The 12,064-nt window shown below is 43.5% G+C and overlaps 1 protein-coding gene across 4 annotated transcripts in view; it reads right to left on the minus strand.

Annotated features, from left to right (window-relative positions):
- Window positions 1-555: 555 nt before the first annotated feature.
- Window positions 556-12,064, minus strand: part of CPEB2 (cytoplasmic polyadenylation element binding protein 2) — a 97,112-nt gene continuing 85,603 nt past the window's right edge. For all 4 annotated transcript variants that reach the window (XM_077280033.1, XM_077280031.1, XM_077280032.1 and 1 more), the window contains 4 exons: window positions 9,976-10,094; window positions 8,074-8,188; window positions 2,956-3,137; window positions 556-1,681 (listed from right to left, as the gene is read on the minus strand). In XM_077280033.1, the coding sequence (XP_077136148.1) occupies window positions 1,454-1,681; window positions 2,956-3,137; window positions 8,074-8,188; window positions 9,976-10,094 (644 nt within the window). In that variant the 3' untranslated portion in view covers window positions 556-1,453. The remainder of the gene's footprint in view (window positions 1,682-2,955; window positions 3,138-8,073; window positions 8,189-9,975; window positions 10,095-12,064) is intronic.

Below are 12,064 nucleotides of genomic sequence, written 5' to 3' on the forward strand. Positions count from 1 at the left end.
GGCGCCAGCACGGGAGGTGAGTATAGGCTTTTTTATTTTATTAGGACCGAACATGTAGTTCAAGAAGGGGTTATCCTAGTAGTGAACAACCCCATTAATTACATTTTCTAATTTCATAAAATTTGAAAAATTGGGCAGGAAAAATTAGGTAATTGTTTTTGTAATAAAATTTAAAATTAGGTTTGTTTGTTTGTTTTTTTGTAATACAATTTGAATTTTTTTTTTCCCATTTTTTTCTCTATGCTACTTCACGTCACAAGTTTCAGAATCACACACCACGACTATTGCACGGGGATTACAATATTACACCCAATCCTTGTAAATTGAAGTCCACTACTGACCAGGACACATAATGGCTGCACTTACTATTCTAAAACAAATTTTAATTTTGTTTTTATATTGTACACATTTAAGGACATCTGTTTTACTTGAGTCACAATTCATGCAAATATGCTTTTTTTTTTTCCTTACAAAATTGTGTAATTTTGCTCATGCTACTGTACCTAGTTTCAAAAGAGCTTTTTTTTTTTTTTTTAGTTTTTTTTTTTGTATATATTTTTTTTTTTCTATCTGCAATACGGTTTTACTTGTGGTTAGGTAATAGTTCCAGTGCATGCATATGGTGTAGACAGGTAGGTAAACATGCATATTTCACATTCTAAAACTATGGCAATTTTCGGCCATATTGTGCTGCCTGCCTTTTTTTTGTGTTTTTTATATTTGCAGTGCAGATTTCGAGAAACCTTTCAATCCTGTATAAATAGGTGGCATTACACAGAACACCTATGTAGCAGCAAAGCTAATACAGCTTATGATTAAAAATGTTTAAAAATAGCTAATAAAAATCAGATTATCTGAGGTATTATTTCTTGCAAGTCAAAATGGAGAGCAAAAAAATCAACCCTATATTTTTTTTTTTTAAATTTACATACACACTTAAAATATCAACAATAAAAATAATCTTTTAGTAGCAGACATTTTTCTTCTTTTTTTTTTCTATTAATTGCTACCTTTGGTAAATAACTGGGGCTGATTTTTAAGTTAAAAATCCATGTCTAGAAATAAGTGCACACTTCATCTATATAGATATATATATTTATATAGCAGCAGACTGTGTTGCCCCTATGCAGAACATTCCCATAACTAATTTCAGCATTACATTATAAAAGAACTTGGAAAAAAATATATATATATAAAAAAGAAAAAAACAAAAAACAACTTAACATGAAGATATCACAAAGAATTAGTAAGCCTGAGATGTGGGGTTTTGGTGGAAAAAAAAAACAAAAATAAAATAAGAGGCTTGTTAGTGTTTTGGCTGCTGATACAGATGCATGTGTAGAGGACTGGGGTGAAAAGCAGAAGAATGCACTTATTTCTTCTGCAGGTCGGTATCTTAAAACACAGTAAGCCGCATGCACCCTTCTCTCGGGGAGTGGTAGGGAAGCCATGTTTAGTTCCAGCGGAAGTGGATCTGACGAGGCCGGTCGGCTCCTTCCTTCACCAGTGGCTTGTGGAATTCACGCCCGGCGCGGGAGTGGATATTCGCCCAACAAAACTCACAGTAATACTGCAGGCATGTGACATTGGCACAGAAAAACGGAGCAAATTTCCCACCGCAGCGGGCTCCCTGGCATTCATCGCACATCTGGTCGTCCAACACGTATGGCTTCACCTCCACCTGCAAGCAGAGAACAGACGAGCTTCCGTTTAGTCCATGATCCAAAACCCCAAATTTCTCTTTATCTATGGAATTTTACACGAGTGCCCTTCTTCAGGTTTTTTCTTCGCATTTGCCTAAAAACCCCCCCCAAAAAACAACAACCCCTACCAACAATTGTTGGGAGAGGTTTATGCCCATGTGTGAGCACTCAGTGGCTTTGAACCAGGGCTGTGGAGTCGGAGAGTCGGATCACATTTTGGTGGAGTCGGTGGCATGGAAACTGAGGAGTAGGAGGTCTGGCTTACCAACTCCACAGCCCTGGTAGGGCTGTGGAGTCGGAGCCCATTTTGGTGGCGTCTGAGTCGTGGAGTCAGAGCCAATTTTGGTGGTGTCGGAGTCGGTGTCATGGAAATTGAGGAGTCGGAGGTTTGGCTTACCAACTCCACAGCCCTGGCAGGGCTGTGGCGTCCGAGTCGTGGAGTTCATTTTGGTGGAGTCGGAGTCAGTGTCATGGAAATTGAGGAGTCAGAGGTTTGGCTTACCAACTCCACAGCCCTGCTTTGAACGATCGCCTGTCGACTGACTGTCAAGGGTTTCGCCAGCCCATCATGTACTTCATTCTTGCGGAAAAAGGGAGGGATTTTATAAGTTCCTAATGGTTCGCAGTTCGGACCAGCAGCATGTTTGTGCCACCGATCAGAACTCAGCGCTTTCCGATGTTGCGAGCAGAGGCAGCAGTAAAGGAGAACATGGGAACTGAAGTAGGCCAGAGCAGCGCTTTCAAGCTGTATAATACGGAGCTTGCAAGCCCTGCTCTCCTTACCCGACACACCAGACACCACTGAAACTGTGGTGGTGGTTAGTAACCAAGAAAAAAAGAAAAATATTTCCTTCCATAGAAATCAGTTTGCATTTTAATTATTTTGTAACTACTTTGAGATTATTGTTTGCTGCTGGTCATGATGAGGAAATGGATTTGACAGACTGTTCTCTACACGTCAGAGGGGAAGGGGAACATATGGAGTTTCATCTGCCCCCACAACGACAAGCGGAGAATGTTCTGCTGGTCCTCAGCAACATAACAAAGTCACACTAATGTGTGAAGTTCACTTAGTGAAAAATGGCGAGAGAGTAGCACTTTCTGAGCATAGACACCTGAGGAAGGCTGGGTACAGCGAAACATGCTGTGGTTTTAATAAAGAAAATCTAATTTATATACTGTACAGATACTACTGGCAGGGTTTACAGGATCTATGACAGGACTGACTGAGGGGGCCAGATCCACCGCTTACCCTTTTATCAATGTCGCCATGCTGAAGCTGCACAAATCGAGCGCTGATGGCCGCAATGTAGCTCTGCTGATTGGAGAATGCAACGCGTCCAGCACCTTTCGGATACTTCAATTCTGGATCTGTATCGATTCCTGCGTAGCAAACTCCCCCGTAGAGACGATCCATTATCATAGCCAGTTCCACTGTAGGAAGAAGAATGAAATTATTAACAGGCTGGATGGAAAGGATGCCGTACCCCTCGTGTCGAAGAGGTCCAACGACCTGGACCTCCAGTGATCAGCAATCTACAAAGAAACCTGGGATTAAGGCCCTGATAAACCAATTGGTTATTTTTCTGTCTCGTTTTTATGTTTTTCACAGTTCGATTTTGCACCAAAATTCATCAAATTGAATGAACTTGGTACAAATTAATATACACTGCTTAAAAAAAATAAAGGGAACACAAACAACAGAATATAACTCCAAGTAAATCAAACTTCTGTAAAATCAAACTGTCCACTTAGGAAGCAACACTGATTGACAATCAATTTCACATGCTGTTGTGCAAATGGAATAGACAACAGATGGAAATTATTGGCAATTATCCAGACACCCTCAATAAAGGAGTGGTTTTGCAGGTGGGGACCACAGACCACATCTCAGTACCAATGCTTTCTGGCTGATGCTTTGGTCACTTTTGAATGTTGGTTGTGCTTTCACACCCGTGGTAGCATGAGACGGACTCTACAACCCACACAAGTGGCTCAGGTAGTGCAGCTCATCCAGGATGGCACATCAATGCAAGCTGTGACAAGGTTTGCTGTATCTGTCAGCGTAGTGTCCAGAGGCTGGAGGCGCTACCAAGAGACAGGCCAGTACACCAGGAGAAGTGGAGGGGGCCTTAGGAGGGCAATAACCCAGCAGCAGGACCGCTACTTCCGCCTTTGTGCAAGGAGGAACAGGAGGAGCACTGCCAGAACCTCTGCAAAATGACCTCCAGCAGGCCACAAATGTGCATGTGTCTGCACAAACGATTAGAAACCGACTCCATGAGGATGGTCGGAATGTCCAAGTCCACAGATAGGGGTTGTGCTCACAGCCCAACACCATGCAGGATGATTGGCGTTTGCCACAGAACACCAGGATTGGAAAATTCACCACTGGCGCTTTGTGCTCTTCACAGATGAAAGCAGGCTCACACTGAGCACATGTGACAGACGTGACAGAGGCTAGATATGCCATTGCTGCCTGTATCATCCTCCAGCATGACCGGTTTGGCAGTGGGTCAGTAATGGTGTGGGGTGGTATTTCTTTGGAGGGCCGCACAGCCCTCCATGTGCTCGCCAGAGGTAACCTGACTGCCATTAGGTACCGAGATGAGATCGTCAGACCCCTTGTGAGACCATATGCTGGTGTGATTGGCCCTGGGTTCCTCCTAATGCAGGACAATGCCAGACCTCATGTGGATGGAGTGTGTCAGCAGTTACTGCAAGATGAAGGCATTGAAGCTATGGACTGGCCCGCCCGTTCCCCAGACCTGAATCCGATTGAGCACATCTGGGACATCATGTCTCGCACCATCCACCAACGTCACGTTGCACCACAGACTGTCCAGGAGTTGGCGGATGCTTTAGTCCAGGTCTGGGAGGAGATCCCTCAGGAGACCATCCGCTGCCTCATCAGGAGCATGCCCAGGTGTTGTACAGTCGGGAGGTCATTCAGGCACGTGGAGGCCACACACACTACTGAGCATCATTTCCTTGTCTTGAGGCATTTCCACTGAAGTTGGATCAGCCTGTAATTTGATTTTCCAGTTTGATTTTGAGTATCATTCCAAATCCAGACCTCCATGGATATTCATTTTGATTTACATTGATAATTGTCATGTTTTATTGTTCTGAACACATTCTACTATGCAATAAATAAACATTTGCAACTGGAATATTTAATTCAGAGATATCTAGGATGTGGGATTTTAGTGTTCCCTTTTTTGGGGCAGTGTATATATAATTTTTGCTCTTTTGCTGGAGTGAGATGCGCAAAATTCATAGAGGTGAATGTGTCTCAATGGGAATCTGTCACCAGATTTTTGCTACATATCTGTGAGCTGCATGATGTAGGGGCAGAGACCCTGATTCCATAGATGTGTCACTTGCTGTTCTACTCAGTGTACTTTGCATAAAAGCATTGTTTTATCAGCAGAAGATTATCACTAGAGGACTGCTTGGCCTCCTGCCTGCTTTCATACACCGCCCCCATCACTGATTAGCAGCTTTCTGTCTATGCACAGTGATCACAGAAAAACTGCCAATCAGTGATGTTAGCGGGGTTTTACAGAGCTCAGCATTCAGAGAACTGGTACATGTAAAGCTTATGAATCACTGCTTTTATCATACCTATAGCAAGCAGCCCAGTAAGTAAAACATTGCTGGAATCAGGTTCTGTGCCCCTACATCATGCTGCTCTCGGATGACGCAGCAAAAAACTGGTGACAGATTCCCTTTAAAGGGACTCTGTCACCTGAATTTGGAGGTTGGGTTTTCGGGTGTTTGATTCACCCTTTCCTTACCCGCTGGCTGCAATATTGGATTGAAGTTCATTCTCTGTCCTCCGTAGTACATGCCTGCACAAGGCAAGATTGCCTTACGCAGGCGTGTACTATGGAGGACAGAGAATGAACTTCAATCCAATATTGCAGCCAGCGGGTAAGGAAAGGGTGGATCAAACACCCGAAAACCCCGCCCCTATGGCTGAAAATTGTTCCCTCCAAATTCAGGTGACAGAGTCCCTTTAATGAATTTGGTGCACCATTCTACATTCATGCATAAAGTAAATTTTTGACAAAATTATGCCTTTTTTGGTGGCGCAAACTATGCTGAATTTTCTGGCTATGTCCCCTTTGATGTTGGAGCTGGCCAGGATGGGGTAAAAAGTGGCAACATGTTTACACAATTATGAGTTGCACAAAAATCAAACAGTTTTATCCCAGAATTCTGAAGAGAAATGTTTGATGAAGTGGGCCCCTAAAATTCAAGGTGCTACACCCCCCAAAAAAAATTGGCCTAGCATCTCAGAGTGAGGAGACTTGTACGCCATGCAAATTGAGATTCCTTTTTGGCTTTTATCCTAAGTCATGTGACAAGGCTCGTTAAAGGGTCAATATTGACTTTTAGGATTCCTCCTTCCTATAGGAGGCGCTAGAGTTTTAGTCCTCTTCCTCTCTGAAGAGGAAACTTGCATGTTTAATCATTTCCCAGAGAAGCATTGCATGGCTTATAAGTCTCCTCACTCTGAGATGCCAGGTCTGGCTTGTCACTCACCTCAAAGAGAAACGATACTTCTTAGATCCCAGTCTTAGCTTCTCACCTAGCCAAATCGGATCTCATACCTTTCACTGACGAGGAGCAATACCCCGAAACATGTGTCTACAAATTGAGATTCTGGTTTGGCTACAAAATCATATGATAAGGCTCCTTAAAGGGTCGACACTGACTGTTAGGATTGTTACTTCCAAAAGGTGGCGCTAGAGTTCTAGTCCTCTTCCTATTTGAAGAGACAATTTGCATATCCCCCTGAAAAAGGAGCAATAAGAATGATGTATTGGGAGTTAAAGAGAACCAGGATCATCCATGTTACACTGAAGGTATGAGCAGAATGGCGCTGTCATACTGATCTAATACATAGCTTTAGTGTAAAGAATCTTCAGTCTGGGTTTCGTTAAGTCATTGTGATAAATTTTGTTTTCCTCTGTGCTTTTGTGGCGGGACTGTGGGTGGCATCCCACATCTGGCGCCGTTTTCTTGATGACAGCCGGAGGTCGATCTGCGCATGTGCCATTTTTGTGAAGACTGCACCAGGGAGAGTGATGTGCACATCTAAGACAGCGCAAGCCCAAAACTTAAATGAATGCATGATGATGAATGCAACAGAGGCGGCGGACGGTCGTGGATAACCCCTTTGGGACGAAGACCCTGCACACAGTCCTGCCCCGTAGCACAGAGGAAACTGAAATTTATCATGACGATTTAACGAAAACCAGGCTGCAGATTTTGACACTAAAGCTATGTATTAGATCAGCATGACAGCGCCATTCTGCCCAGACCTTCAGTTTAACATGGATGATCCTGGGGACAGGTTCACTTTAAGTGTTTGATAACACAGGTGGATGAAAGTGTAGCGCTATCCTTATTGAAAGCCATAAAACATCAGGATCCGTTGGGTCCTCCAGGGTGGAAGACATGCTCTCAATTCATTCAACTCCTCGGCACCCCAAAAAAATAATTCTGAAATCCATAACAGGGTTTTCACTGTGGGACACCCCTGCACAACATACAGCCGCATAGGTGTCTGCGGAGCGCCTCCTCCTTTGCGCCTTAGCACGCTGCTTAGCATATAATTTACTAATAGTCACCATGAATAATACCGCTGCTTAGAGAGTGAGTGGGCGGAAGCAGACGGATCACTACTACATCCACTGCTGCCAACGTACAACCTCTCTATACAGAGAGAACAATGGCATGGAAATAGAGGCTCTGCTCATATAGGCCCATGCAAAACAGCAACCGCAGGCTCTGACACCAACAGAAAAAAGAAAAACTACGTCAGGTGTGTAGTAAGCAAATATGGACGGAAATGCACTATAGTCACACACCGTGCAGGGTTATTAGCATATGATATGCATACTACACGGAGGACGGTCAGAAGTCACGGCTCACCGGAAACTACTCAGCTCCCTCGTGTAATACTGTACAGCTACAACTACACACTGTGCACATTTTCCACACAGAAATTGATTTTCTGTGCGGATTTTACAATCAGCAGCATGTCAACTCTGGGCGCATTTTACAACCAGCAGCATGTCAACTCTGGGTGGATTTTACAATCATTAGCATGTCAAGTCCTTGTGCAGATTTTACAGTCAGCAGCATGTCAACTCTCCGTACGGATTTTACAATCAGCAGCATGTCAAGTCTGTGCAGATTATGCAATCAGCAGCATGTCAACTCTCTGTGCGGATTATATTGCGATCCTCACTCTTGCAATGAAAAATCCAGGAACTTATTGCTGAAATACAGTGGAAATATTGCAAAAATGCAGCCATATAGTCGGCCTTGTAATAACCTTGTATTAACCCTTTACCTGCTCTCAATGGTCTTGGGACTCCTCCTACAAATATTGTTTTCCGGGGATCAAGTGGCTGTGACCCGTCCATCACAAAGTCGCTATCACTCAAGTTCCAGGGACGAATCTGAACCTATTCAATGGGGGAAAAAATGAGTTATAGTCCAATGAAATAATCCTGTGACCTTTTCCTATTCCTATAAGCATTTGCTGTATCTAAGAAATATCTTCCAATATCTGGGTCATGTCCCTTAAGTACAGCCTAAATATAGTAAAAAAATAAAAAATGCACAATTTATACATTGCCATAACATATGCAGTGCCTTAAAGAGGACCTGTCACTTGGATTAATCATTAAAGAAATATTTAAATATTATTTTTTTTTTTTACTTGGTATAAATGCTTCTGTTCTCCTGAATCTGCTGCTTGTTTCCTTTGCTCCCGGGCCTCTCCATTCCTGAGATTCCTTAAAGGGTTTTTCCCATCTCCAAGATTCTATTTCAAATTGTAGTAGATGTCATAATAATAATAACAAATATTTCCAATTAGAAATATAGTATAGTTCTTCTGATTCGCTATGTCGATTACCCCATGTGCAGAGCAATGCAATAGCTTAGGTATCCATGGTTTCGACCACTAATAACTAAGTAACGGTCACTATATGAGTGGTCGTAGCCATGGATATCTAAAGCTACCTGAATGCCCTTCTCCTAGGGTAAGTGACATAGCTAATAAGTAGAACTATACTACATTTCTAATTGGAGGTATTTGCTAATATCATTATTGTTACATCTACTACATATTAGAATAGGATCTTGAGGATGGAAATACCCCTTAAAATGTAAATCTAGTCTTTGGCCAAGTGGGTGTGGTCATCAACTCTATGCTCGGGGAGGTCTCACCCAGTTGGATAAAGAAGACTATATTACACACATTGAACAGTGGGCCATTTCTCAGGAATAGAGAGTTGCTGGAAGAAAAAATGACCAACAGATTGTGGAGAACAGAATCCGAACCCCACTAGTGATAATGTCACAGCGTGCACCATCACTACGGGAAGTCACGCGACAAATCTATTGCCTCCTACTGCAGACAAACAATCTCAAAAAGATATGGCATTCATTCAAAAGGGATTTTTATGTATTTCTCGGAGCTAAAGAAAAAATACTTAACCCCTGCAAAAGCTCTAACACTCGCCACTGGACCAGATGCAATTATTTCCCGATGGATTCTGATGGTAAATATGTATGTACGGTATTTTTCTCCTCTAAAGTTTAAAGGGAATCTATCATCAGGCTTTGTTGCAGGGACGGAGACCCTGATTCCAGCGGTGTCCCTTACTGAACTGCTTGCTATATTTTGTATACAATCCCTGTTTTATCTGCGGCAGATCTAGCAGTTCTCTGAAAGCTGAGCTCCGTATAACCCCGTCCATATCACGGATTGGCAGCTTTCTGTGTACACTGTGCATAGGCAGAATACTGACAATCAGTTGTGGGGGCAGCAGGTTTACTAGTCCTCTAATGATAATCTCCTGCTGATAAAACAGCAAGTGATACATGTCTGGAATCAGGGTCTGTGTCTCTACATTATGCTGCTTTCTGGTGGCACATTCCCTTTAAATATAACTTCTTTTTAAGTTTTTGCCCTTGCTCTTAGAAATGGAATATATTCTCCTGACATGTACTGATGACAACCCAGGAGATACAGTTGAGGGTCATATATAAAATACATCGGTATCCCTGCCATTAATACACATGGGCTCTGACTCAGCACATAGTGGCAAATACGGCCACCATCGGGCTAGCTAAGGCATGTGCGACTTCTACAAGGGCAGAATGGAGGCGTGACATAATAATGAAGCGTCTCGGTTCCACCATCTTGTGGAAACTGTACTGGATTTGGTGCCTGGTCACTTACCGGCTTGTCCTTGATGGTGGGGCTAGAAACGCACAGATAAAGTTTGGAGTCTTCTTCAATGCAGGCTTCAATGAGGGCCTGGACTGAGCTTTCTTCTTGGAAGAGAAGAAATGCATAACCTGTGGCAAAAAAGACATAAAGATGGGAATTAACACAAAAAATAACTAACATTTACACATACACATGTGAATTTTCTATAATACATATGTACCGGTATATTGTACGCAGTCCTTTAGGGTTTTTACAAAGTCACTCAAATAAAGGGAACCTGTTGGATTACTCATCCTGCCTAAACCACGGATAGCCTGGATCATGGACAGGCGGCGGACATCTATTTTCCACAGTACATCTGGAATGGTGTAGAGCAGTCATCTGGGCGCGTCCCTGAACACGTCTCCCTGCCCAGCCCAGCTAGAGTGACAGGTTACTCCTTATACAAATACACAGAGACTTGCTGATCTAGTAGAGCCGGCCGGGGTGAAGCGAGAGGGGACCTGCCCAGATGTCTCTGTTTCCTCACAGCATCTCAGAGCAAAACATAAATCCCCAATTCATGCTTCCACTAATGCCCTCGAAAATACTCTGACCCATAGAGGAAGACTTCAAAAGACCTCTGATGGTGTCTACTACCATGCAGCAAATCAGCAATTCCTTGAAATCCCAAGATTTGTGAGGTGCGGCCTCCACAGAAAGGACTTGTTTTTCTGTCGTAATCAGATTGACATCTGGGGAAGTTGGGAGACCAAGTCAACACCTCAAAGCTCAAAGATTGGTGAGGTGCGGCCTCCACAGAATGGACTTGTTTTTCCAGCGTAATCAGATTGAGATCTGGGGAAGTTGGAAGCCAAGTCAACACCTCAAAGATTTGTGAGGTGCGGCCTACACAGAACGGACTTGTTTTTCCAGCGTAATCAGACTGAGATCTGGGGAAGTTGGAGGCCAAGTCAACACCTCAAACTCTTTGTCATGATCCTAACACTATTCCTGAATAGTGGGACCAACATGATGACCATTAGATTCCTTCCTTGGACTACTTTTGGTATTTGCGGATTACTTTATGCTGTAAACACCCCACAAGACCGCCATTTTGGAGATACTCTGACCAAGTCTAGTCATCACAATCTGGATCTTGTCTTAAGCTGGTATAAACATGAGATAACTGTCGGCCTAATGTTCTTTCAGGGGAAAACTATATCTCCTGACTCCCCCAATACACAGGAGCACTAAACTAGGCCGAGCGCTTGTGCGTTAATGGGTAGAGAGAAGAATGCTGCTCCCAGAGGAACCTTACTGACCTGAAAACAAAAGGATGGGGCATGGAAATGTAACAGTCCAATCTTTCTCTCCCCGACATCGTCTGTTAGGGTTCTTTCACATCGAGTTCCTTGGCCCCACTGGGGCTTGCGTCCAAACCCTCCGCAAAACGGGATTCAGACGTATGCACCAACGAGGTCATAGACTGTAATGGTGCCAACGTCCGCTCTGTTGTGCCTCATTTTTGAAAGTGTACACCTACTGGGGGCGGACACTCAGATGTAGTAGACTCTGTACCCTCCCGACAATTACTCAAAGTGCACATTCGCTCTGCCGTCACTGTTATTGTCTATGGCCCCAGTCGGCACATAGGTCCAAATCCAGTTTTGCAGGGGGTTTGAACGTAAACCCCAACAGGGCCACTGAACGGGTGCCTTGATGCAAGGTGAAAGCACCCTTAGGAGATAGTTGGTGGACCCCATACACATCAGATGGTGGGTTCAGTGGCTCATTTGGGGGTCTTAACTCTTAAGATCCCTACACTTGGCCATTTTTTCTGCTACAAAAACATCAACTTGAAAAACAGAGAACCTCGACAGCTGCCATTGTCATAAGATATCTCCCGTTAGTCGATCACCCTGCGGTGGTTTTTTCATGTTGTATATTTTAATTGCAATTAAAATAGACAAAAAAAGTGTCCCATAATTACCACATCCAGGACAGCGTAGCAGAAAAAGCAAATTACACTGGCTCTATCTGTGTATTGTAAATTCAGGCCATGGCGTGAGAATTAAATCCTGATGCTTTTACAAGTCTCCACGCTGCAGATCCGGCA

Source organism: Ranitomeya variabilis, chromosome 1, assembly GCF_051348905.1.
Source record: "Ranitomeya variabilis isolate aRanVar5 chromosome 1, aRanVar5.hap1, whole genome shotgun sequence".
Taxonomy (NCBI): Eukaryota; Metazoa; Chordata; class Amphibia; order Anura; family Dendrobatidae; genus Ranitomeya; species Ranitomeya variabilis.